Source organism: Malaclemys terrapin, chromosome 24, assembly GCF_027887155.1.
Source record: "Malaclemys terrapin pileata isolate rMalTer1 chromosome 24, rMalTer1.hap1, whole genome shotgun sequence".
Classification (NCBI taxonomy): domain Eukaryota; kingdom Metazoa; phylum Chordata; order Testudines; family Emydidae; genus Malaclemys; species Malaclemys terrapin.
This window is the reverse complement of record NC_071528.1, coordinates 6,105,964-6,133,040: the sequence shown is the minus strand read 5'-3', so window position 1 is coordinate 6,133,040 and position 27,077 is coordinate 6,105,964. Positions and strand designations below refer to the sequence as shown.

At 55.6% G+C, this 27,077-nt stretch overlaps 1 protein-coding gene across 1 annotated transcript in view; it reads left to right on the top strand.

Moving 5' to 3' along the window:
- Positions 1–27,077, top strand: part of ATP8B3 (ATPase phospholipid transporting 8B3) — a 70,680-nt gene that overhangs the window by 37,647 nt on the left and 5,956 nt on the right. Inside the window, exons 9-24 of the mRNA XM_054013297.1 lie at positions 1,864–1,946; positions 2,195–2,353; positions 4,225–4,313; positions 7,202–7,395; positions 8,682–8,890; positions 11,585–11,613; positions 13,023–13,179; positions 15,441–15,632; positions 16,829–16,941; positions 18,072–18,236; positions 18,794–18,905; positions 19,245–19,320; positions 22,422–22,554; positions 23,715–23,979; positions 24,450–24,673; positions 25,934–26,017. Coding sequence (XP_053869272.1) covers positions 1,864–1,946; positions 2,195–2,353; positions 4,225–4,313; positions 7,202–7,395; positions 8,682–8,890; positions 11,585–11,613; positions 13,023–13,179; positions 15,441–15,632; positions 16,829–16,941; positions 18,072–18,236; positions 18,794–18,905; positions 19,245–19,320; positions 22,422–22,554; positions 23,715–23,979; positions 24,450–24,673; positions 25,934–26,017 — 2,284 coding nt within the window. The remainder of the gene's footprint in view (positions 1–1,863; positions 1,947–2,194; positions 2,354–4,224; positions 4,314–7,201; positions 7,396–8,681; positions 8,891–11,584; positions 11,614–13,022; positions 13,180–15,440; positions 15,633–16,828; positions 16,942–18,071; positions 18,237–18,793; positions 18,906–19,244; positions 19,321–22,421; positions 22,555–23,714; positions 23,980–24,449; positions 24,674–25,933; positions 26,018–27,077) is intronic.

Genomic DNA, 27,077 nt, shown 5'->3' with positions numbered 1-27,077 from the left:
GCCCAATCTGCGGGACCGGCGGACCTCCCGCAGGCATGCCACCGAAGGCTGCCTGACTGCCGTCCTCACAGGAACCGGCAGGGCGCCCCCTGCGGCTTGCTGCCACAGGTATGCGCTTGGAGCGCTAGTGCCTGGAGCTGCCGCTGCCTATGAGGGAAGATTGAAAAAACTGGGTTTGTTTCGTCTGGAAAAGAGAAGACTGAGAGGGAACATGATAACAGTTTTTAAGTACATAAAAGGTTGTTACAAGGAGGAGGGAGAAAAATGGTTCTTCTTAACCTCTGAGGATAGGACAAGAAGCAATGGGCTTAAACTGCAGCAAGGGAGATTTAGGTTGGACATTAGGCAAAGCTTCCTAACTGTCAGGGTGGTGAAGCACTGGAATAAATTGCCTAGGGGGGTTGTGGAATCTCCATCATTGTTGGACAAACACCTGTCAGGGATGGTCTAGATAATACTGAGTCCTGCCATGAGTGCAGGGGACTGGACTAGATGACCTCTCCAGGTCCCTTCCAGTCCTATGGTTCTATGAGGAACCGGCCGTGACTGCCGGACGTCACAGGTGGGTGCAGGCCTGTGTGGGATTTCTGTGGGAGTAGCAACAGCTGGGCAGGGAGCCAGGGCGGAGGGGCCCCAACAAGAGACACAAACTGAGCTTGGCTTGGAAACCTGCAAATGCCTGTTTGCAGGAATAGAGACTGGACTGGAGCGGTGCCCCGGGCCCTAGGGCTGACCAGCCCTGACCCTCGATGGGACTGTCTGGGGCCCGAACAGGAACCGTGGTTGCTCAATGTGACTAACTGTGTAAGCTTCTGTACCAAGGGTCTCTGCAACCTTCCCCGTCCTGCCAGCCCCAGTGACAACCTGCCCTTCAGCCCTGTGTCTGAGCGGTTACTGGGACCCACCAGGGCTAGCGCTCACAAGGCCTCGCTGCTGAAGCACCTGCAGGCCTTGCCTCTGAGATGCACGCACCTGGCACGCTCCTAGGACCTAGGGGTTTGGGGTACAGAATAACCCCAATAATTACAGGGGCCCAAAGAGGATGATCTGGTGGTTAAGGCACTGGCCTGGGACTCTGCAGAGCTGGGTGAAATATCCCGCTCTGCCCAGACTCCCTGCCTGACCTTGGGCAAATCATGTCACCTCACTGGGCCTCAGTTCCCCATCTATAAAATGGGGATAATGATCCTTGCTCTCCCCCTCTCTGTCTGTCTGGTGTATTTAGAGTGTAAGTTCTTCAGGGCAGGGATTGTCTCTTACTACGTGTATAAGCAACACCCAGCACAACGGGGCCCTGAACTCAACCGGGGGGGCAGCTAGGTGCTACCGTAATGCACATAAATCGTAATAATTAATAGTACCCCTCTCAGCCCACGTTTCTCCAACCCTTGGGGACAACAGGTCAGTGGTTCTCAATCAGGGGAACGCACACCCCTGGGAGTAGGCAGCGCTCTTCCTGGGGGTCCATCAACTCATCTAGAGATTTGCCTAATTTTACAACAGGCTACATAAAAAGCACTAGCGAAGTCAGTACAAATTAAAACTTCATACAGGCAATGGCTTGTTTATACTGCTCTATGTACTATCCGCTGGAATGTAAGTACAACATTCGTATTCCAATTGATTTATTTTATAATTATAAGGTAGAAACGAGGAAGTGAGCGATTTCTCAGTACTAGCGCGCTGTGACACTTTTGTACGTTTAGGTCTAATTTTGGAAGCAAGTCGTTTTTAAATGAGGTGAATCTTGGGGGTACAGTAATCTGGAAAGATGGAGAGCCATGGCACTAGGGGAGCGACCACCACCTCCCCCGCTTTGCGGCTTTTCCTTCTGATTGTTTTCAGACCTGTTCTTGTTTTCAGGGAAACCAACCTGAAGTTCAGACAGGCCCTTCTGGCCACGCACCAGGAGCTGGTGAGCGAGGCAAGCATGGCTGCCTTTGACGGTGAGTGCCCGGCGAGAGCAAGGCGCATTTCGTTCGCCTCACCGGCTCCAGTATAAACCCGGAGCCACAGGGATATTTATTTAATTACCCTGCCAAAATCTCCCTGGTCTGAGTTTCTTCCACAGAAGCTGTGTCATTCCCCCCGCTCAGGCGGAAGGGGTGAGGGATGGGAGGAGGGACCCCTCTCTTTAGTCGCTCCCCAGAAAGCCAAGGAGTGATTCAGACCCTCCTTGCTGTTGGCGTCCCAGGGAAAGTGACCTGCGAGGAGCCCAACAGCCGCATGCACAGCTTCATCGGCACACTGGAGTGGAGGGGTGAGAAGTACTCGCTGGACAGTGAGAAGATCTTGCTGCGAGGCTGCAGGATACGCAACACCGAGACCTGCTACGGCCTCGTTATCTACGCGGGTGAGTGCAAGTGGCCTATGCCCCTCAGCCAGCCTTCACCTGCCTTATCCCATCCCTGCGGAAACTGGTCCATATACCTGAGTACGGGGATGGGCCCAGTGGGAAGCAGGCCGCCAGCCAAAGGGTAGGCTAAGCTGCTCACTGGATGGCCGCGGCGGGAGGCCTGGTTCTCTCCCATGTGCATTAGGTGTAATTGGCCAGGTGCACCATGGTGTTGGGGGATGGGCGGCCTTCCCGTGAAGCCGCAAGAATAGGCCACTGCTGGCGGGAGGGGAGGGGATGCTGAACTTGCTGAACCAATGATCAGCCCCAGGTACAGCATAGCCTCTGTGTTTAACCCATCAGTAAAACTTCCTTTGCGCCCGGTGTCAGCACTATCGCAGCCCAGTTCACAGCTCACCCCATGTATGATGTCCACACATGCCTAGGAGTTGCCAGACCATTGCACAATATTATCCAGGTCTGTTGGGTATTCCTTCCCGATGCCTAGCTTATGTTCTGCCGCCGGGCGGTGGATAGTTCTCGGAACAAGAGTAATTGCAGGTGCTCTTCTGACTCATTTGAGTAGCGTAGTTGGTCCTGCGAACAAACACCTGCAGATTCACTGTTTAGATTCACAGTCTCAGGTGCCCTTCAGATTTTCCCTTACAGTGAAGGACTTCGGAAACTCAATCTGTTTGTCACAGAGCAGGTTAAGAAGTGACTTGATCCTGGTCTATAGGTACCTACAAGAGAAGATTTCTGACCGTAGAGGGCTGCTTTTGTCTAGCAGACAAAGGCATAACAAGATCCCGTGGCTGGTAGCTGGCGTGAAATCAATTCGGGCTAGAAATAAGGCACATTTTTATGTGAGTGTAATTAACCATTGGGCCTGCTTACCACGGGATGCGCTGGAGTCTCCATGACCAAGTCTTTAAAGCAAGACGGGGCGTCTTTCCAAAAATAGGCTGTAGCTCAACTCAAGGTAGGGGCTTGATGCAGAAATTACAGATCGGAATTCTATGGCCTGTGTTATCAAGGAGATCGAACTAGAGGACAGAACAGTCCCTCTGGCCCAACTCTGTAAAGGGTCTTCAGCCTTTTGGAGAGCTCATTAAATCCCTACGCTCAGGGCAGAGGACGAGGCGACACCTGGGCTTGTTAATGCTCCTGCCACTGTCCCCCGATGTCACAGATACCCAAGGTGGGATTTGAGGGCTCCAGGTGGCCTGAGGTTTCCAACTCTGTAGCTCTTTGCTAACTTCAGGGGGAGAACAGGTCTGATCAGTGGCAGGTGCCTCTAGTGCTGGCGACGTCGGACAGCAGGTGATTTCTGTTTATCTAAGCAATGCCATTGGGATGGGCGTACTAGAAATCCGTCGATACCTCGTTTACAAGGCCCCTTTGCACCATTCTGGCAGCAATGAAGGAATAAATTACATGTATGCTCTGGGCAAGTTGCCTCTGCAGCGCTTGAATCGCAAAGGTCGGCCATCCACATGCAAATAACACTTCTAGAGTTCCCTGCACCTGGAGCTCTCCAATGACTGTATGAAGGGCTACACGTAATTATACCCAGTTTATAGATGGGGAAACGGAGCCGCAAAGGTGAATTGAATTGCTCAAGATCACACAGTAGGTCAGTGGCAGAGCTGGGAGTGGAACTTAGGAGGCCCCTGGTCTAATCACTATACCACGCCGTGGGATGGTGGAACGGGCTTCCCTGGAATGAGTTCCTATCACCGTGTCATGACACCTACATCATGGGGCATGTGGGAGACTTTTCTCCCCAGTCTGGAGAGCAAAGTGGGTGTGATGCAGCCTGCATGCCAAACAATTGCCAGGGCCATGTGTTTTTTTTTATTTTCCTTTCTAAAACGTGTCTTGTCCAGGATTGGATTCCAAAATCATGAAAAACTGCGGGAAGATCAAGATGAAGAAAACCAAGCTGGACCGCTTGATGGACAGACTGGTGATCTTAGTAAGTGCATCTCTTCCACCAGAAACGGGCTGGCCAGCTGAGCCGGCGCTGCCTGACTGCCCACTCCCCAGAGGTGTGGCTCTGTCTCTGTTCAGCATGGAGTGGAAGGCAGGTGTGGGACTGGAGTTGGGAGCGTTTTATCTGGTGGGTTGCGGGGGGCAGTTCAGACCCAGGTCGGTCATTGCCATCTGAAAGCTGCTGGAGGAGATGAGTTGGGGGCTTCTCAGTCCGGTTCCTAGTGGCTGGATGTCAGTGTCAATCAAGGCAGCATCGCAACTAGAGTAACGTTGCTTGCTGGCAGCTTCAGCAGAGGGACCGAAGACAGAGGCAGAACGCCCCTCTCCTCTAAAGATAGTGCCTCTCACACAGCAGTTAGTGCAGCTCGGACACTTGCATGGCTTTTCGTTCTCGGCAGCTGTCAAAGTGGTACTTTCCCCATGGCCCCTCCCCTGAGCGGCCAGGTCTGTCCTTGTCCCGGTGGGCTCTGCCCATCCACGCTGATAGCAAAGAGACCAGCCCCTTTCCCCAGCGCTGCAGTTTAAATTAAATAAGACCAGGTCTTAAGCAAGTATAAATCAACCTCGCTCCATTGAAGTCAAGGGGGCCAGATTCTCAGCTGGTGGAAATTGACCGTAGCTTTCCTGTAGAGCTGTGCCAGTGTCCACTACCTGAGGATCTGGCTTGGAGAGCAAAGATCCTCTGTCTGTAGATTCTAATTTAAAGGCTAATTCTTGTCCTGCTGTCTTGAAGAACCACGGCCACATATGTTTGCAGAGGGACCAGCAGGCAGATGGGTGAACGTGGTGGTAGGACCACGATGCTATGTTGATAGCTACACATGAGCTAGTCGTGGCTTTCTAAGTTCCTGCTTTCGAATGTTTGTAACTTTCCAACCAAATGACCCATCAGGCCTATTTACATCAACACTAGGAACAGCAACTATTCCTTGCGGATGCCTGGTTAGATACCAGCTACCCCTGGGGCCTTGTATTGTGTTTATCTCGGAAATAACACGGTGCACGGCTATTTATAGTACCATCTGTGGTGTTCATCAACATCGTACATCAGAAACAGGAACGAATTAGGCTTCCCCACACAGAGAGCGAGGAAGTGACTTGTCCCCAAGGTTTCGGGGGGAACGGGACAAAACCCAGCTCCCCAGAGCCATTGCCCTAACCACAAGACCATCCCGTCTGCCCTGAAGTCTCTATTTAAAGGCAGCACTCTCAGTTACCCGTTCTAGCTGCGCTGCCTCGTTGGCTCTGTCCTTCCATCCTCCGTCGGTGGCTCCCACGTGATGCTCTGTGGGCCTTTGCGGGGGGTGGTTTGTGGATGGTCACGTGGCGCTAGCTCCTCCTCCCGCTTGCCAGGTGCATTGAGAGAAACGAAAGGTGCATTAAATACTTTCCTACCGGTGCTTTGCCATATGAGCACTAGCTGCACCTGCTGCTGCGGGGATGTTATGTGACTAGGGATGGGCAGAGGTGGGTCTAAGCTATAACAACCGGGAAGGGAGATACCCATGAGATGTGTCTATATTATTATTATTATTGACTGTTATGTGTCATTATTATTATTTTACTATTAATTTGTATTCCGGTGGCACCGAGGAGCCCACTCATGAACCAGAGCCCCAGTGTGCTAGGTGCTGTACAGACACAGAACAAAATGACACAGTCTCTTCCCCCAAGAGCTTCCCATCTAAGGGCAGGTCTTCACTACAGGGGGAGGTCGATTTAATATACGCAAATTCAGCTACGCAAATAGCGTAGCTGAATTTGACCTATCGGAGCCGACTTACCCCGCTGTGAGGACGGCGGCAAAATCGACCTCCACGGCTCCCCGTCGACGGCGCTTACTCCCACCTCCGCTGGTGGAGTAAGAGCTTCGATTCGGGGATCGATTGTCGTCTCCCAACGAGACGCGATAATTCGATCCCCAAGAGATCGATTTCTACCCGCCGATTCAGGCGGGTAGAGTAGACCTAGCCTAAGTAAAATATGGCCCCCCAACAGGGCAGAGCTTGAGAACTCGGGCTCTATGTCGAAGGTCTTGTCCACATGGGAACGTTTTACCAGTTATCCAGATCTAGTTATGCTGGTATAAACCTCCGTCGTGTGGACACTCTTATTCCGGTATAAGATTGGCTCTTTTGGGTTTAGTTCTAAACCCCTTCCCAAGTGACATACAGTAACCTGAAAAAAGGCCCAGAACAAGAGTGTCCACACAAAGGTTATACCAGGATCCATGGTTTCATCCATCTTCTAGTCTGAGCTCCCTGCGTAGTTAATTTTCACCCGGAAACTCGTGCACTGAGCCCAAAGACTTTAGTTAGACTAAAGCATGTCAGTCCTCAGGAGACTCAATTGTGTCACATGGCGAGAACAGGAGAGACCAAGGTGCCACCCATGCCCAAGGCCCTGCAATGACAGGGAATTGATTAGGTTACAGACTCCCAGATGATCACAAAAGGTGCTCCACACTCCCGGCTGCAATGGAAAGTGAAAACCCCCCAAGCTCACCACCTGGGGGGAAATTCCTTCCTGACATCGAATGTGGCCATGTATGACCAGGGCATGCGAGCAAGACACACCAGCTGAGGATCTAAGATAACGCTAGTGGTTTAAATTTACACCATGGGTTATACCGAAGAAGGGCCTGTCTGCACCTGTGTAAGTACCCTGCTTCACACCAGTGCAGCCAGTATCTGCACGGGGAAAGCACCAGTGTAGCTACACTGCTACTAAAATGGCTAATACAGCCAGGCCCTCACTCCTGCCTCTCTGGAAGCCTGGGCGGTGCTGCTTGGCCCAGGAACCCCCTCGGACAAGAGCCTGGTGGAATCCTGCACAGTGCCTTGAGATGTGGATTTCTTCCCCTGCCCCCAGATCTTCGCGATGCTGGTCATTACCTCACTCTGTCTCGCCTTTGCCGCCGGATTCTGGGCCGTGAAGTTCCACGCGGAGCACAGCTACCTCTCCACTTTGTATGTCGGCACAAGCCCTGCCGAGCAGGCCTTTTTCGCCTTCTGGAGCTTCATGATCCTTCTGAGCATCATCATACCGATGTCCATGTACATAACGTAAGAGCCTCAGAGCGGATTCTGTGCTGCTTAGAAATAGTTGCTGTCTTTTACTTTACCTTTTTGCCCTCCTGGGTCAGCCTGCCATTCGGGGCAGCAGGGAACATCGGTGCCTCTGGGACTGGGAGTCAGCGTGCCTGGGTTCTGCTTTTTACTGTGTCGTGACCTTGAGCAAGTCACTGATTCTATTTGCTTATCCGTGGAAGGGGGTAATATTGACCTAGCTCAGAGGACGGGCTGTGATGCTCAAATTCATTAATGTTAGTAAAGTGCTTTGGGATCCTCAGATGAAAGTCACTAGAGAAGCGCACGGGAGGCTGTTGTGGTCTGGAGTGATGGTTAGGCTGGTGGCGATAGCTAGATGATGAAGATAATAAATGATTCAGACGAGGACACAACTGGGAGCCTAAATACAGTTAATGCACAGCACTGTGGATGTTCAAAGCACTTTACAGAAATTAGATACTGAATCATCCCCTGCCGCAGTGAGGTTCTTAACCCCACTTTACAGAGTGGGGAAACTGAGGCACGCAGGAGGAAGTGACTTGCCTAAGGCACCAAGTCAGGATTAGCACTCCTGGCTCCCACTCCTTTGCCTGGGCCTCCCTCGGTGCTCATCAGTACGGGAACTGGATGTTAGATTGGAGGGTGGGGAGGACGGAATGTGATAGCTGGTTAGGGCTAGGGACAGGAGAGAGCAGACTCTCCCTCCCCCTCTAAACCTGACCTGAGCCTTCGCTGAGTCTGGAAGAGTTTAACATTCTCCTCTCCCCATTACTTTGCACATTCACTCCCCTGGGAAGCAGGAGCGATGAAGATCTCTGGGACATCTCTGTTTCCGTCCTGATCAGAGGCAGGAATGACTGGAAATCTCTTGTTCACCCAATGACTTGAGATTCTCAGCCCAGCTGGGAAGACACCAGAGGTCCGATTCGTCAGAAGCAGCTTCCAGACTTTTGGGTCCTTACCTGAACCTTCAGACGTTTTAGGTTGGTCATTACGGGCCAGATTTTCAAAGGTGCTGAGGGACAGATGTTCTGGCACTCAGCACCTTCCATTAGGGGCAGATTTTCAAAAGAGCTTAGCACCCAACCTGCTCCCAACCCAGAATGCTGAGCTCTCATGAAATTCTGACCCTAAGTGATCTGCATTATTTTGGATTCTAGCAGGCTCCGAGCTGTAAGACAAAGAGAAAGGGGGAGATGTCAGATTCCCAAACGTCCCTTGCTCTGTGGCTAAAATAACTATCCTGCCTCTTTTGTGTCTCCTTCCCCCGGGGCTCCTAGGTTTGAATTCATCTACATGGTGAACAGCTATTTTATTGACTGGGACCTGGAGATGTATTACCCTGCAAAGGACACTCCAGCAAAAGCCAGGAGCACCAGCCTCAATGACCAGCTCGGCCAGATTGAGTACATCTTCTCGGACAAGACGGGCACCTTAACGCAGAACATTATGACCTTCAAGAAATGTTGCATCAACGGGATCATCTATGGTACCTCTGAGTGGAAGCAGGTTTCTATGGGTTCTTGGGGGAGGCTGACCTTGAATAGTTGCGGGGTGCAGGACACCTGGGTTCTATTTCTTGTTCTGCTGGGGATTGGTCCTGCTTTGAGCAGGGGGTTGGACTAGATGACCTCCTGAGGTCCCTTCCAACCCTGAGATTCTATGATTCTGCTACAATCATAGCAAATAATTTAATCCAGTTCATTAATATTAGCAAGGTGCGTTGAGGTCTTCAGGTAGCAGGTGCTGTAGAACTTCAGCAGTTATGTCAGATGCTGTTTGGCAGTTGCTTTGCTGGGACTGCTGCGTTTCATGCTGGTCAGTATTGTCCCATTGTTCGCTCCTGCTCTTCCTGGCTGCGTGGTGCACCTGGCGCTTAGGGTGACCGTATGTTCCATGGTGGCCGGGACAGACCCTTTTTTAAGCCCTGTCTTGGTAGTCCCGACTTTTTCGGCAAAAGTGGGCATTTCTCCTGTTTGCTCTTGCCAACTACGGGACAAAGGCACTTTTGTCAAAAAGGCGGGGTGTGGCAGAACGTGCCGGGAAAGGGAGTGGCAGTGTCGGCCCCTCGTGGTGGGGAGGCAGGGCTCAGGCGAGCAGCAACGCCTACCCTATGTGGGGAAGGGAGAGTCAGGGCTTGGGTCAGCCCCACATGGGGGGGTGGAGGGTGGCTTGGGTGAGCGACTCGGGCCAGCCCCACATGGAGGTGCGGACGCTCTGGCTAGCCCTACGCAGTGTCCTATTTTCCTTTTGGGAAATATGGTCGCCCTACTTGTCTCTCACGTGGATTGTAAGGTCTTCAGCGCAGGGACTGGCTTTTTGTTCTGTCTCGTGCCTAGCACAATGGGACCCTGATCCATGGCGGGGGCCTTTGGGTGCTACCACAATACAAATTATTGTTATGTATTATAAATAACGAGCATTCTTTATAATCCCCTAAAGAGAGAGGCTGGGGAATGTCTGTCAGCCTACAGTCGCTAGAGAGTGCCAAGCCCCAAAGCTCTGCCTAGGAGCCACCTCAGGACCTCCCTCAGAGAGAGGGGAGCAGGGGTCGTTTCCTGTCAGACCCATCCGGAAAGCAGGCGGTATGGAGCAACTGGCTGCTCTCCGTTCTGGCCCGGTGACACTAGATGAACTGAGGCATGACGTGTGGTACCTGGGTGATTGAGGGCAGGCTGTGGGGAAGGTGGTAGGCAAAGGTGCTTATTGAAAAGGAAGTAGACCCATTGGGAGCCGAGTAGAGCTGGAAATGTATCTTATTCCCCACAAAACGTTTTGAGAGGAAATGAATTTTTTCACAGAATTTTTTGAGGGAGGGGTCATTGAAACCCTGCAAAACCCTGAATTTTTCAGTTCTGGTTTTTGAAAACTGGTTTTCAGGTTTTTGACCAACCCCTCCCCCCCCAAATTTCAACAGAAACAGAAATCTCTACAAGAAAATTTCCATTTTGTTGAAAAGCCAATGTTGTGTCCCTCCCAGCTGGAGTGCTGAGGGGAATTCAGCACAGAAACGGTTTCTTGTTTGTAAACTCCTGCCAGCCACTGCAGCTCTCCTGTGACACTCCAGAATGCATTCATGTGCCTTCCCCTGCTTTACTTCAAGAGCTCTTCTTAAAGGTGACCTGCAAAGGAGGGAAAGAAAAGGGGTTGTTCTTTTATGATGAAGAAGGCCCCCAATTTTCTTTTTTAAAGTTATTTTTATGCTTGTTTTTACCCTTATCAATATCAGGATTGTCAGGTCTTGTCTCCCCTTGTATTGCTGGATGACTCGTTGGAATCTCTCGTGGTTTTGGGAGCTTTCTCAGGCTCAGCGCTTAATTGATGAGACTTGCAGGGCAGGGAGTATTGAATCTTTAACCCAGAGAGCTTTTCTCCTGACTGCGTATCGTGCATTTGTGTTAAAGGTTCATTGACAAAAACAGACGGGGGAAAGCCCCAAGGAACTTTAAGGAGTGTGAATAAAAATCACTTTCTTATCAGAAGTAAATCTAATTTCTCTTCCTTAGTATCTGATGTCATAACCCTTCCACTTCTCTGGTCATTGATAGAGTTTCCCAGGGAAAGTAGGTCAGGTGAGATCTGAATTTCTAATGCTAAAAATATGCAAAAAACCCAAACCAAACAAAAAACTTCAACCAACCAAACAAAAACACCCCTTATTGTCAATCCAATTAAAAAAATCCAAGCCTGTCAGGCCTTCTTCATAAAGAAGCGAATAACAGGACAAAGACCACAGATTTTTCCTTTTGCAAAGTCACCTTGAAACCCTACAGCTAGTGGACGGAGCTTAGGGATTGGCCGTTCTTTGGATCTTTCAGCCAGGTATCCGGGAAGGAGATTAAGGAGGGGCTGGGCAGTGAGAAGCCAGGAGAGATCAAGACTCCCACAAGGCAGTGATGAAGGTGGGAGAAATGGGAGGGCAGGTGGCCAGTGCTGGAGAAAATTGTTCTCTAATGAATTAAGGAAAGGTTTGCAGAAGTGACTAGTGATTTTTGGGCGCCCAACTTGAGACGCCTAAAAGGGCCTGATTTCTAGAGGGTGGGCGCACTTTGTTTTTTGACAGTCAAGGTGTCGTCAGCTGGGTCCCCAAAATCACACGTCACTTTTGACCATCTCGGCCTGAGCGCCCACTAAGAAGCATTCAGTGCCGGCTCTTTATTAATTGATTATTTTTTTTCAACAGGATCTGCAAATGGTGAAAACAAACCTTCGGTGCGTAACTATCCGATGCGTAGTTATAGTAGTTATACGTGGCAGAGCTGAGAATCCCCCGCATAGCAAAGCCGTACACTCCTTATTGTGCTAGCTGTTCCCATGCCCAGGGTTTTACTCAGTAACAGCGAGCCATTGTCAGCTTCCAGGGAAAACTGGGCCTGCCAATCTCAGGGGTTATCTCTGAGGATGCTCCTAGGCCCATGTTGGCCAGTGCAGGAATAATTGTCTCCAAACACCTGGTTCATCAGGTGGGTTGATGGTGGTTTTGGACTGGTCCGTATTCCTGGGATGCAGAGGGCTAGGAAACGCGTAGCAGAGTTGGGGCCTGATTCCCCATTCCCCTGCACCTGCTACAGTCATTTACATCTGTGCAAATGCCCCTCAAATTGTACCAGCTCAGAACGGCAGCGTTTTACCCCCCTTCTGCACAGGGGTGACTGATGCCACTAGGTGCGAGGCAATGGAGAATGGCTTGTAAATACCTTTTAATAATAACGTTGTGCTAACCCGCATCACACTTCACAGTGAGGTTCCATTTATTAACGGTTTATAAAGGGTTAATAAACGATTAATCGGTGTCATAGGCAGGTTCCCTGTAACAAGCATGGGTAGTGTGGATTATAAGATGGTTATAAGGCACAGTTATAAGCCAACTATTGATCGGTTGGGTGCTAGAACACTTGATTAGCCAGTTATTAAAACCATCTCTTAATCATGTACACCTCTACCCCGATATAACGCGACCCGATCTAACACGAATTCGGATATAACGCGGTAAAGCAGTGCTCCGGGGGGGCGGGGCTGCGCACTCCGGTGGATCAAAGCAAGTTCGCTATAACGTGGTTTCACCTATAACGCGGTAAGATTTTTTGGCTCCCGAAGACAGCGTTATATCGGAGTAGAGGTGTATTAATGTGTTATAAACAGGTCCTTAATGTAAAGGGTGAGATACTGGCCTGTTTTGCCCATTAGAGGGGAAACGGATGGTAGGAGACAGGTTGCTAAGGGAGATGGAACCAGCTTAGGGTCCATCGGGATCGGGGGGTGATTTCCCGCTCAAAGAGACGTCCCTGCGTTAGCTCTGATCGAGCCAAGGTGCTGAAACCAGAGTACGGACTCGTTTGCCCTGAGTACATCCCCGTCTGAGACCACAGGCTGGCGTGGCTAACCCATCCCGCTGCTCGTGCTGCCGAAGCTACACTCCAGTTTTAACACCTTAGTGCAATCCGGTCTAGCACAAGTATGTCTCCTCGGGCTGGGAATCCCACCCCCAGCGCCCAGTGTAGACAGGCCCTTTGATTTTTCCTTCTGGAGAAAGGTGCTCCCCGTGGTGCTGAGCCGGGTTTGCCTGGCTCTTTGATTTTGCTCCTTGCTCCTATGAACGTCTTGGCCCGCTCCTCTTGCAGAAAGCCAGTGTGAGCTGGAACCCCTATGTGGACAGAACGGCCGAGTTTCACGACCCCGCGCTCCTGGAGACCGTCCTGCAGAACGATGATCCAGTGACGAGGGAGTTCCTGAGGCTGCTGGCCCTCTGCCACACCGTCATGGTGGAGGAGAAAGACAGTGAGTTGGGTCTGGAAATGACACCCCCCCACCGCTCTGCTGGCTGGGGAGCGCCGCGGAATTCTCACGGGGCCCCAGGCTCTGACGGGGCCTGTCCATCTTCCCGGACTTTGCTGCTTTCAGCAGCCATGTCTGAAGCCGAAGGCCGGTGCATTTAAAAATGAGCCTGACTGGCTGAAGGACCTTCACCTTAGGCCCATTCCCCCCAGGCACCAGAGCTCTGTGTGGGGTGGGAAGGGTCACTGGGGGCATGGTCCCAGGTCCAGCAGTGCCTGAGGGCTTAGTGCCTCCTTCAGGATAAGAGATTTCCCAGGGCAGATCAGAAGGGGATGCTGCCGCAAAGTGGGGGAGGGATGCTGGGAACCGGCCCCTTGCCAGGGTGATGGGTGGGCTTTGCCCATGTTCCTCTGATTGCTGCAGTCACCCATCACTCCCCACCCCAATACAGAATTGATGCCAAGCCTAGCGAAAGGGGAAACCCCCGAGGATTCTCACCTTGGTTGGAGTCGGTTCGAGCTGATACTTTCTGGGCACTGATCCCAAACACACGTAGCTCAGCAAAGCCAGGGGATGTCTCCAGAGGCTTAGAGGGCAGGTGGTTCACCTCGGCTTGCGAAACAGGGCTCTGCTCTGGACTGAGGTTCCTGCTGCTTGGAAGAAAACAACCAACTCTTTTTCTAGCAAAAGTCAAGAAAGCCCAAACCTGGAAGATTGTTCCCTTTCCCCCCAAGGCATCACAGAGTGGCAGTGTGAAACGGGGTAACCTGATCTTGGGGTGCAAGGCACGTTAACACCAGGGGGTGGTGCTGGGGCAGGTCACGTCTACACTAGGGGGTGGGGCTGGGACAGGTCACATCTACGCTAGGAGGTGGCACTGGGACAGGTCACATCTACGCTAGGGGGTGGCGCTGGGGCAGGTCACGTCTACGCTAGGGGGTGGGGCTGGGACAGGTCACGTCTACGCTGGGGGTGGCGCGGGGACAGGTCACGTCTATGCGAGGGGGTGTGGCTGGGGCAGGTCACGTCTACGCTGGGGGTGGCGCGGGGACAGGTCACGTCTATGCGAGGGGGTGTGGCTGGGACAGGTCATGTCTGCGCTAGGAGGTGGCACTGGGGCAGGTCACGTCTACACTAGGGGGTGGGGCTGGGACAGGTCATGTCTACGCTAGGAGGTGGCGCAGGGACAGGTCACGTCTATGCGAGGGGGTGGGGCTGGGGCAGGTCACGTCTACGCTGGGTGTGGCGCGGGGACGGGTCACGTCTATGCTAGGGGGTGGGGCTGGGACAGGTCACGTCTACGCTGGGGGTGGCGCGGGGACAGGTCACGTCTATGCAAGGGGGTGTGGCTGGGGCAGGTCACGTCTACGCTGGGGGTGGCGCGGGGACAGGTCACGTCTATGCGAGGGGGTGGCGCTGGGGCAGGTCACGTCTACACTAGGGGGTGGGGCTGGGACAGGTCATGTCTACGCTAGGAGGTGGCGCAGGGACAGGTCACGTCTATGCTAGGGGGTGGGGCTGGGGCAGGTCACATCTACGCTGGGTGTGGCGCGGGGACGGGTCACGTCTATGCTAGGGGGTGGGCTGGGGCAGGTCACGTCTATGCTAGGAGGTGGCGCTGAGGCAGGCCACGTCTACACTAGGAGGTGGAGCTGAGGCAGGCCACGTCTACGCTAAGGGGTGGCGCTGAGGCAGGTCACGTCTACGCTATGCTGGGACAGGTCACGTCTATACTAGCGGGTCGCACAGGTGCACCAGCATCAATGTAGCCGCTCCAGTGGCCCAAAGCCTTACAGAGCCTGGGCCAAGGGCCTGCGGGGCGCTCCTCCGAGCAGCAGGAAGAGTGAGCTTTGACCAGGAGGCTGCACGGTGCCCGGCATGTGACGAGCTGCATTTCTGCCCACATGAAGCAGGGGATTAGCTCCATACCGGGGTGTTCATTTAAAAGTAACGAGCCGGGGAACAAAGGCGTCGGGGGGCTAATCCTCTGGCTTCTGGGGAACCATCATGGCACGAGGCCACGTGAATCCCTGCAACCCTGAGCAGAGATTCAGGGGATGCCCCGAGGGGGGCAGCCAAATGGTGCCATCCAGGAGCCAGGGGAATGAACAGGTCAGAGACAGCCATTCGCATGGAGCTTGGAAGCCCTTGTAGCCCTGGCTGAAGATTGACCATGGCCCTGTAGGCAAAGCCGGTGTCCTGCTGGGTGCTGACTCTGCTCAAGCCTGATGGGAAGCCTCTTGTCTCTCGCTCTGTTCCTTTAGCAGGCCAGCTGGTTTACCAGGCGGCTTCGCCGGACGAAGAGGCCCTGGTGACGGCAGCCAGGAACCTCGGGTACGTCTTCCTCTCCCGAACACAGGACACCATCACCCTCAGCGAGCTGGGCACGGAGCGGACGTACAGCATGCTGGCCATGCTGGACTTCAACAGCGTCCGCAAGAGGATGTCTATCCTGGGTGAGCCGGCCGGCCGGGGGCTAGTTACTTATCATAGAATCATAGAATATCAGGGTTGGAAGGGACCTCAGGAGGTCATCTAGTCCCACCCCCTGCTCAAAGCAGGACCAATCCCCAACTAAATCATCCCAGCCAGGGCTTTGTCAAGCCAGGCCTTAACAACCTCTAAGGATGGAGATTCCACCACCTCCCTAGGAAACCCATTCCAGTGCTTCACCACCCTCCTAGTGAAATAGTGTTTCCTAATATCCAACCTAGACCTTCCCCACGGCAACTTGAGACCATTGCTCCTTGTTCCGTCATCTGGTACCACTGAGAACAGTCTAGATCCATCCTCTTTGGAACCCCCTTTCAGGTAGTTGAAAGCAGCTATCAAATCCCCCCTCACTCTTCTCTTCTGCAGACTAAACAATCCCAGTTCCCTCAGCCTCTCCTCATAAGTCATGTGCTCCAGCCCCCTAATCATTTTTGTTGCCCTTCGTTGGACTCTTTCCAATTTTCCCACATCCTTCTTGTAGTGTGGGGCCCAAAACTGGACACAGTACTCCAGTTGAGGCCTCACCAATGTAGAATAGAGGGGAATGATCACGTCCCTCGTTCTGCTGGCAATGCCCCTACTTATACAGCCCAAAATGCCATTAGCCTTCTTGGCAACAAGGACACACTGTCAACACATATCCAGCTTCTCGTCCACTGTAACCCCCAGGTCCTTTTCTGCAGAACTGCTGCCTAGCCATTCGGTCCCTAGTCTGTAGCAGTGCATGGGATTCTTCTGTCCTAAGTGCAGGACTTTGCACTTGTCCTTGTTGAACCTCATGGTCGCTGCAGATCGCTGCAGGCCTAGCCGCTGGAGGGCAGCATCGCTCCCACCCGCGAAGACCCCCGAATGGGAGTGGCACATTTCAGCTGTCACCCTGGGGGGTGCGGCCAGCCCACCGAGAACCAGCCCTGAGAGTCTCCCTTTGCTTTGCTGGGCGCCTCTGGTGCTTTTATGCAAACCTGGCCCTTAACGGTGGGGGGTCTGTGAGCTGCCACTTCAAGGCAGTCTCAGGGCGATGCCACCTGCTTGCTGCCATGTCTCCCCAACCCCCACGGTGTTGCCCTCTGCCCCACAGTTTCCTCGGCAGCCGGGGAGGGGCCGTGGGGCTGGGGGAGACGCAGAACGCTCCGTGGCTAAGCAGGCTCCTTCCTCGCAGTGAGAGACCCCGAGGGGAAGATCCAGCTCTACACGAAGGGGGCGGACATGGTGATCCTAGAGAGGCTGCGTGAAGATGGGCCTACCAGGGCTTTCACCCAGCTGGCCCTGGATGTGAGTGCCCCTGCGTCCCGGGTGTGAGCTCACTCTCACTGGCGGTCCCTTGCTCCAGCTGTCTCCCTAGCTCCGCGTGATTTGATTCAGTCTCAACCCTTCATGGTACGAGGGCCCCAAAGCTGCCAGTGCGATCTAGGCCTGGCAGCCTCTGCCAGTTTGTTCCTGGCTCCCCCGGTGCATCCACGTCCAGGGGTGACAGGTGCAGTTACCCTGAAACTCTGACAGCAGCATCAGCAACTCTTGGGATTTTATGGCAGCTCTCGTCATATTTGGTGTTTTCCCAGCTCCTGGAGTCATGTGATTAGCTGAGGCACTCAGAGGTAGATTAAGCTTTTGGGGGGCCCTGGGCCAGAGCAAGTGGGGGCCCCTCCCCACCCCTTCTGCCTGCAGTCCCCCCTCCCCACGCTTGTGCTGGGGAAATGAGGTTGGGGCGTGGGGGCTTGCCCCGTGCCCGCACCCGGCACTCCTGCCGGGAGCAGGGCTGGCACGCGGGGGCTTCCCTGGCTCCGCCCGGCTGGCACTCCTGCTGGGGAGCAGGGTCAGGGCACAGGGGCTTCCCCCGGTCACCAGCAAGAGCGCCAGGTGGGTGGAGCGGGGCAAGTCGCCGTATGCTGACCTCGCTTCCCGGCAGGAGTGCTGGGCGGAGTGGGTTGGGGCACGGGGGTGCCCATTTTTCCGGGCCCCCCCAAGTAGCCAGGGCCCCTGGTCATGAGCCCTGTTGGCCCAGTGGCTAATCCGCCATTGGAGAAGCTCAGATTTCATTTAAAAAAGAAGATGTTTTTCTAGTCTTCATGGAGAAAAGCTTGAAAACAGGGCCCCAAAGGCTCAAACCCAGAAGGCACATGAAAGAGAACTTCCCAGTTATTATTGGTTACAAAAATCTCATGACTTTTGAGCCATCTTGGTGATTTTCTGGGACCTGACTCAGGAAGTTTGGATGTCGGTGGGGTCACCACGGACCTCTGGGGCTCCCTGTTGTAGCTGAGTAGCCTCCTAGAGGTCTCTGCGCTGCACTGGCAGTGGTGGTGCGGTGGCAGCCATGTGATGGCCGCTGTCGCCAGGTTAACACTGACCTAGCTGCAGTGTAACTGACCTGCCTGCTGTATCCCCGTCCGGCCCCTCTGCAGAGCTTCGCAGAGGAGACCCTGAGGACCTTGTGCCTGGCCAGCAAGGAGGTGAAGGAGGAGGACTACGCTGAGTGGAGCAAGAAGCACCATGAAGCCAGCGTCTTGCTGCAGGACCGTGCCGAAGAGCTGGACAAGGTGTACGAGGAGATCGAGCAGGATCTCCAGGTAGGATCAGGCTCTCCAAGGGCCGGGAACTCAGTGGGGGCCCGGTAAGGGTGGAAGGAGGCAGGATTCGGGGCTGGCTTGGCGTGGCTGTTGCAGCATCTTATCCCTGGTGTGACTCCATGGGTCTTGATGGTGTCACAGTTTGCCAACATAGGGCTTAGGGAGAAAGGCCTCCCCTGCTCGCTGTTGACCTGGAGGAGGGAGAGGGCCTCTTGGTCTCCATGGCCCTCTGCCCACAGCAAGGCCAGTTGTCATGGCTGTTTTTTGTGATGTGGGCATCTCCCCACTGGAGACTGGGCTGAGAATCCACCAACTCATTTCACGTAGGGGCCACCGAACAGCCATTATCTGGGAATGGCTTTTGGTCACTCCCCCCCCGGGCTGGAGTCTGCAGGACGTGGCAAGCAGAATTGTGATGGAGAGATTATTTGTGGGTGGGTGGGTAGACCAGGGAGCAAGCCCCACCCCTGGATCCTGGTCCCCTTCCCATTCTGCCCCACCTCTCTCCATCCTGCATGCACAGACCATTAAATCCTCCCACGCTCCTCCTTCTCCAGCTCCTCGGAGCCACGGCCATTGAGGATAAGTTGCAAGACGGGGTCCCTGAGACCATCCAGCTGCTAAAAAAGGGGAACATTAAAGTGTGGGTGCTGACTGGAGATAAACAAGGTACGATCCATGTGGAACCTCCGAGCTGGACTAGAACTGTCTGTTCTTGCCTGCGGCAGGATCCTCCCCCGCAAGGGCCCCCACTTCCCTGAATTTCTTCTGCGTTGCTGGGCTCTTTCTGGGACAATAACATGTAGCACTTTCCATGGGTCTCTCTCATTTTACAGAGGGGGAAACTGAGGCAGAGGGAGCCACCTGTCTCCTGCTGGCCATGCAAGTGGGAGCTGCCCAGCCATGCTGGGAGCTGCATAGCTAGTGCTAGGAGTGAGTGGGGGCAGTGCTGGGATATTCCCCTGCTGCCGGGGGACCCCTGTCATAGCAGCAGCTTGTGCGTTGCAGAGACAGCGGTGAACATCGGCTTCGCCTGCCGGCTGCTCTCGGACGACATGCAGATCCTGGAGGAGAAGGAGATCTGGTGAGCGGCTTCCCGTCCCCTCCCAGCGCCTGTCTGATAGAGTTGCAGGCGGGAGACGAAGCGCTAACAAGCCACACTCAGAGCCATGCTAGCGCCTCTGCAGCCCTGTCTTGTTATTGCAGCCCTGGGCTCCTCCCTGCACCCGCCCAGCTCTGCCAGTGCCCCTCAGTCCTGACCTGCAGCCCCCTGCTAGCCCAGCCTTGGGCTCCCTGCCAACTCCAGAGCTCTGCCAATACCCCACAGGGCCCTGCGATTCCAGCACCGGGCCCCCTGCAACTCCAGAGCTCTGCCAATACCCCACAGGGCCCTGCGATTCCAGCACCAGACCCCCTGCAACTCCAGAGCTCTGCCAGTACCCCACAGGGCCCTGCGATTCCAGCACCAGACCCCCTGCAACTCCAGAGCTCTGCCAATACCCCACAGGGCCCTGCGATTCCAGCACCGGGCTCCCTGCCAACTCCAGAGCTCTCCCAATACCCCACAGGGCCCTGCGATTCCAGCACCAGACCCCCTGCAACTCCAGAGCTCTGCCAATACCCCACAGGGCCCTGCGATTCCAGCACCGGGCCCCCTGCAACTCCAGAGCTCTGCCAATACCCCACAGGGCCCTGCGATTCCAGCACCAGACCCCCTGCAACTCCAGAGCTCTGCCAATACCCCACAGGGCCCTGCGATTCCAGCACCGGGCCCCCTGCAACTCCAGAGCTCTGCCAATACCCCACAGGGCCCTGCGATTCCAGCACCGGGCTCCCTGCCAACTCCAGAGCTCTCCCAATACCCCACAGGGCCCTGCGATTCCAGCACCGGGCTCCCTGCCAACTCCAGAGCTCTGCCAATACCCCACAGGGCCCTGCGATTCCAGCACCAGACCCCCTGCAACTCCAGAGCTCTGCCAGTACCCCACAGGGCCCTGCGATTCCAGCACCGGGCCCCCTGCAACTCCAGAGCTCTGCCAATACCCCACAGGGCCCTGCGATTCCAGCACCGGGCCCCCTGCAACTCCAGAGCTCTGCCAATACCCCACAGGGCCCTGCGATTCCAGCACCAGACCCCCTGCAACTCCAGAGCTCTGCCAATACCCCACAGGGCCCTGCGATTCCAGCACCGGGCCCCCTGCAACTCCAGAGCTCTGCCAATACCCCACTGGGCCCTGCGATTCCAGCACCGGGCTCCCTGCCAACTCCAGAGCTCTCCCAATACCCCACAGGGCCCTGCGATTCCAGCACCAGACCCCCTGCAACTCCAGAGCTCTGCCAGTACCCCACAGGGCCCTGCGATTCCAGCACCGGGCCCCCTGCCAACTCCAGAGCTCTGCCAATACCCCACAGGGCCCTGCGATTCCAGCACCGGGCTCCCTGCCAACTCCAGAGCTCTCCCAATACCCCACAGGGCCCTGCGATTCCAGCACCAGACCCCCTGCAACTCCAGAGCTCTGCCAATACCCCACAGGGCCCTGCGATTCCAGCACCGGGCCCCCTGCAACTCCAGAGCTCTGCCAATACCCCACAGGGCCCTGCGATTCCAGCACCAGACCCCCTGCAACTCCAGAGCTCTGCCAATACCCCACAGGGCCCTGCGATTCCAGCACCGGGCCCCCTGCAACTCCAGAGCTCTGCCAATACCCCACAGGGCCCTGCGATTCCAGCACCGGGCTCCCTGCCAACTCCAGAGCTCTGCCAATACCCCACAGGGCCCTGCGATTCCAGCACCAGACCCCCTGCAACTCCAGAGCTCTGCCAATACCCCACAGGGCCCTGCGATTCCAGCACCGGGCCCCCTGCAACTCCAGAGCTCTGCCAATACCCCACTGGGCCCTGCGATTCCAGCACCGGGCTCCCTGCCAACTCCAGAGCTCTCCCAATACCCCACAGGGCCCTGCGATTCCAGCACCAGACCCCCTGCAACTCCAGAGCTCTGCCAGTACCCCACAGGGCCCTGCGATTCCAGCACCAGACCCCCTGCAACTCCAGAGCTCTGCCAGTACCCCACAGGGCCCTGCGATTCCAGCACCGGGCCCCCTGCCAACTCCAGAGCTCTGCCATGCCCCTCGCTCCCGACCTTCAGTGCCCTGCTAGCCCAGCCCTGGGGTCCCCCCATCCCAGCTCTGCGATGCCCTTCACTCCCAACCCACAGTGCCCTGCGATTCCAGCACCGGGCCCCCTGGAACTCCAGAACTCTGCAATGCCCCTCACTCCTGACCTGCAGTGCCCTGCGATTCCAGCACCGGGCCCCCTGCAACTCCAGAGCTCTGCCATGCCCCTCGCTCCCGACCTGCAGTGCCCTGCTAGCCCAGCCCTGGGGTCCCCTGCCAACTCCAGAGCTCTGCCATGCCCCTCACTCCCGACCTGCAGTGCCCTGCTAGCCCAGCCCTGGGGTCCCGTCCCCCCCCCCCCCCGGTTCTGCGATGCCCCTCACTCCCGACCTGCAGCCCCTGCTCTCCCAGCACTTGGCTCCCGACCACTCCACAGCTCTGCCCGTGCCTCTGACTCCCGACCCGTAGCCCCCCTGGAGACTAAAGCCCACTATTCCCCTGCAGAACATGAGCAGGAAAAGCAGCCACGGGGCTCCTACCCCATGACCCCCAACCGCCCCTTCCCCAGGGGCTAGGAGTTCAGTCTGCACGGCCTGTTCGGGGCAGGGCTGCGAGCCAGCCAGGGGGCTGATTCTGGAGATGTGGGCATCGTGCCCACTAGGAACTGCAGCCGTCACCTGCCTTCCCACAGGGGAGCACTTCAGACGCCGACGTCCGCCCTGGAGCGGGAAGGTGAAGTCCCAGCTCAGGGAGACGGACCCCGGCTGGCTCTGCCGGCGCTCGTGTGCGAACCTTAGAGGTGTCGCTGCAGTGGTGGGAGGGGCTCGCCGGCCAAGTACGATCCCGTTCAAGGGTAATACCTGGGGTGGCTGGTCTCTTCTGCAGCTCGGGCCATCCTGGCTGCCCTGGGACAGTCACAGCTAGCGTGGGTTTCACCTCCAGCCCCGGCGTAGGCATAGAAGGTTCTGCAGCCTATGCCCCGAGCTGCCCAGCATTCCCCAGGGTGGCCCCTGGCTCGCCTTGGCTTTGACCCCACGTTCCATCCCCTCCCTGCCCCTTTCCTGCACAGTGAGATGCTGGAAGCCTCTTGGGTGAGCACCAACAACCTGGGCAGCAGTGGGGAACGCCTCTGCAGGTCCCAGCAGCGCGCGGGGGTCTGGCGCCAGGGGAAGATGGCCTTAGTCGTCACCGGGGACTTCCTGGTAGGTGATGCTTTGCCGCTCCCTCCCCTTCGCTGCGCAGTGCCAGATGGACCGTAGTTATCTCCCTGGAGTCCAGCAGAGAGCAAAGCAAGGGGTAAAAACAGCCTAAGCGAAGCCAAGGGGGAGATCGAACCCAGGAACCCAACCCCAAGTGCCCAGCGTGGATTCTGGGGTGGGGCCCATGGCGAACGCAAGGTTATTGCGTCATTTCTACAAAGCCTCCCCTTCCCGAGTGAGCCCAGGATCCACCCACCTGCCACTGAAATGCAGCCCCCTCTGGGGCGCAGCACGGCAGCTGTTTAGCAACGCCCAGCAACGCCAGCCAACAGTTCAGGGCTGGAAGTGAAGATGGGTCTGGCCCCACCGGGCACCGCAGGGGGAATGGAAGGAAGCCGAATGTAGTTATAGTTACTAAACATTTATATGACGGTAGCACCAAGCGGATCCAGTCAAGTCCTCATTGTGCTGGTGCTGCTCCGAACACACAAGAAGACGTGGGTCCTGGCCCTGCTTTAAGAAGAGCGGAGGGGTGGGGCTGGGGAAGAGGGAGGCCAATCTAACTCATGTTTATAGACACTAGCCATTTAAAAAACTAGATAAATAAAGTAAGTGTCCAGCAGCCTCTCCAACCACCCGCCCCTGGTGGATTTCTCCTCGGCAGCAGGAGAGAGGGGGTCTTGAAGGGACATTTAAAGGAGGTGCTGGCAGTGGCTTGTGGATTGGACACTTTGTGCTTCCTATCGTGCCTCCAATCTGAGGGTCTCAAAACGCTTGGTGAATGAGGGGGAGAATTTGCAAAGTGCCCAAGGAGTTTAGGAGCACAGATCCCAGTGTACGTCAGTGGGCCTCATGCTGCTAAATCGTGGGGGCACTTTGGAAAATCTAGCCCGTCAGCTTTATGGTGGGCAATTCTTACCCTGTTTTAGAGGGGGAAACCGAGGCAGGGAAGCGACTCTCCGGAGGTTGCGGAAAGACTCGGTGTCGCAGCTGAGAATAGAACCCAGGAGTCCTAACTCTCGGTCCTTAGCCTGACTCTCATAATCATCCTCCCCCTTCCCCACCAGCCAAGTGGGGTGTGGCTCGGGCACAGGACTAGCACCCCTCGCCCCTGGGGAGCCGCTGGTCTGAGGCCATCTCACGTGTCTCTGCTTTGTCCTCAGGAGAAAGTCCTGGGCACTGGGGAAAAGGTGAAGAGGAAGGAAGGTTTCTGGGCACGGCTGGCCTGCTGCAAGGCTCAGACGCAGCTGGTGGCAGACAGCTCAGTGGAGGAGGCCTTTGTAGACCTGGCCACCAGCTGCCAGGCCGTGATCTGCTGCAGGGTCACCCCCAAGCAGAAAGCCCTGGTAGTGCAGCTGGTGAAGAGGCACCGGAGCGCCATCACGCTGGCCATCGGGGACGGAGCCAACGACGTGAACATGATCAAGAGTGAGGCCTCAAGCTGGGGGGTCGGGGATTGGGTGAGCTCAGGGAGCCCTGCGAGCTCAGCACGGACACCTCCTCCATGCAGGTTCCTCCCCTCTCCAGCTCCCTGTATAGCACCCCTCCCACGCATCATCAGCCGGGCTTCACCCTGTAGCCTTCTGCACCCCAGCACAGGCCCCTGTCACTCGAGCGAGAGGAGTGACTCTGTCAGCTGGTAGCAGTAGTAGGCTGTTCTCCTCTAGTGGCCCAGCCACTTTGCCAGTAGGTTACAGCCACAGGATGAATCCATGGTGGCTCTGGGGTTCCCCTTTCGTTGCTGATTGGTCCAGAGCTCACCTGCAGGGGCTAGGTCTCAGGGCAGACACTGGTCAGTCGGAGCAATTTAACCCAACCCCACGGGACCGGGGCTGATTTCCCCTGCCCGGTGACACCTGAGGCCCTTCAGCCCTGCCTCTCTCTCTCTTTCTCTCCAGCGGCTGACATTGGGGTTGGCATCAGCGGGCAGGAGGGGATGCAGGCTGTCCAGTGCAGCGACTACGCCCTGGCCCAGTTCTGCTACCTGCAACGCCTGCTGCTCGTGCACGGCCGCTGGTCCTACCTGCGCATCTGCAAGTTCCTCCGCTACTTCTTCTACAAGACCTTTGCCGGCATGATGGTGCAGATCTGGTTCGCTTTCTACAGCGGCTTCACGGCCCAGGTCAGGCGGCAGCCCTGGCTGTGCTCGGAGGGTGCGGTCGTGTCATGCACCCTCTCTCCCCCTCCTACCCTTTGCCACCCCAGCCAGCCCTTTCCCTCTCCTCACAGAAGGGTGGGATGTCATGCCATGGCTGAGGCTGGCATCAGTAGCACCTGCTAGAGGGTGGACACATATCCTTTGTCTCTGTCCTGGTAATGTGCCCCTTTCTGGTACCCGGGGGCAACAGCTCAGCAGTGAAAAATCCCCCGGGGGTGAAAGCTCCCCTGAATCCATTCCAGGTGGGTACAGAAATTCAAGCCAGGTTGTGCCCAGGGCCCTGCGTGGCCCTGGAGTTTGATGTAGCATCCACCATCCGCTACAGAATTGTTCACTAGGAATCTCAGCTTCTACTGGAAAACGATCAGGCCAAAGTTTGCAAAAGTGATTCCTGATCTTTGGGTGCCCAGGTTGGGACGCTGCAGAGGGTCCTGATTTTCAGCAAGTGCTGGGCACCCATGCTCTGGAAATCAGGCTCCTTTGAGGGGGGTCTCAGGTTGGGCCCCCAAAACCACTAGTCCCTTTGAAAACCTTGAGCTAAATTTCTAGCTCTTATGGTCATGAAGAAAACATCCCAAACATGAACTAAGGGCCCGTTGATGCAGTGAGGCCTGCAGGGAGTCTAAAACAATAGCTTGGAGAAGTGAGAACTGCCCCGTTCATCTCAACGGGTGCGTTATCTCTGAAACCTAGTGATGACCATTTATGTACCAACATTCTTAATCCTGATCCAGCTAAAGTGCTAATCCCACAAAGCCAAACGACGTCTCACGCCTTCCCAGGGGCGAAATCCACCGCCTCTCCCATGACAACTTCCACCAACCACTTCTGCCTTTGAGTCCAACATCCTGCGGCAAATTGAAAATGACACGTTTAGGAGCAGGATAAAGTAAATGCAGACCAATCTCAGATCACACAACCCTGGGGCCGCTGTCCGCCCTGTCTCGTCAATTTCATAGTTAATCCTCCATTTTTGTAAATGTGTCAGAAGCTAGTGCACCGCCTCCATTCTGCTACAGATTCGCAAGCACTTTGGGTTTCATCCAGAGTCCACTGGGACTTGGTACTGATTGCAATGAACACTGGAGCAGACTTTTAGATCCCTCTGGCTGTGGGGCCCATGAGACTCTGCTTATGTCCCTCTTGTTGTCTGGTCAAAGCACCGATGCGCCGTTGCTCTCCTGGCTTTGTTCTGATTGCTTTCTCCCGTCTCTCCCCCTTTAGCCTTTGTATGAGGGCTGGTTCCTTGCGCTCTACAATGTGTTCTACACCGCCTACCCCGTGCTCTCCATGGGACTGATGGAACAGGTAGCGTTTTCCACGTCGCTGCACGCTGCCAGGGACAGCCTTGCAGCCGGGCCATGGGGTGGGAGGCCTTGATTCAGTCCACCCGTTCTGTGGATTGACTACGTGTGTTTGCCACGGCGTAGCTGGCTGCAGTGGAGCTCCGCGGGTTTACACCGGGTGGGGATCTGGCCCTCAGCCTGCCCACACTTGACTGTGTTCAATCACATGAAATACCCTAACGGCCTTGCACATTATGCCTGCTAGCACTCTGCCCTGCCTACCCAGCCACAACGGCCCCTGCATGTGTATCCCAGAGAGCCCGGCTCAGCTCCCAGCAGCAGTGCACTCTGGGATTGGCATCCTAGGATATCCCGGGGACACCAGGGGAATCATGGGATCCAGCTCCCATAAGCCCTCCTTTCCTGGGAATCGGCGGTAGTTCCCCAGTGTGTATTTCACAGAAAGGTGCAGGGGTGACCCTCGCTGTCTCTGGTTTAAATAGCAAACACTGGTGGCAACGTTACTCTTGTTTTAAACGTATACACAGCTTTCCACCACGGATGGATTCGTCCCTGCTAAAGGTGACCTGCAAAGGATATGGCTGATACTGGCTTAGTGCCCTTTGCTGGCTTACAAACAAAGCCTGACATTTTTTTGTTGATTTTTTGTCCCTAATTTTTTTTCCTGCTTGTTTTTACGTTCTGACAGTACCTGGTTTACAATGGGGCCAGGCCTACATGCAGAAGGGGCCCCTGCACCCAGACCGTGGCCCCACCCCCCTGCTCCGCCCCGTGACTCCGTCCCTGTTTGGTCTCTTTCCCCCAAGGCCCCGCCCATGTTCTGCACAAGGCCCCGCCCCTGCTAAGCCTCTTCCCCCTGAGGCCCTGCCCGCCCCTCACTCCTCTCTCCCCTGCTCCCTTTGCAAGCGGCAGGCAGGGCCTCGGAGGAAAAGGCCAAGCAGGGAGGGGGCCTCCAAGCAGAGCGCAGGCGGAGAGGGAGCGAGGGGCCACAGGCCAGGCACCGGGGCCCACAAAAGATTATTTCAGCCCTATATTCTGATGTCAGGTGTTGCCTCCCCTGT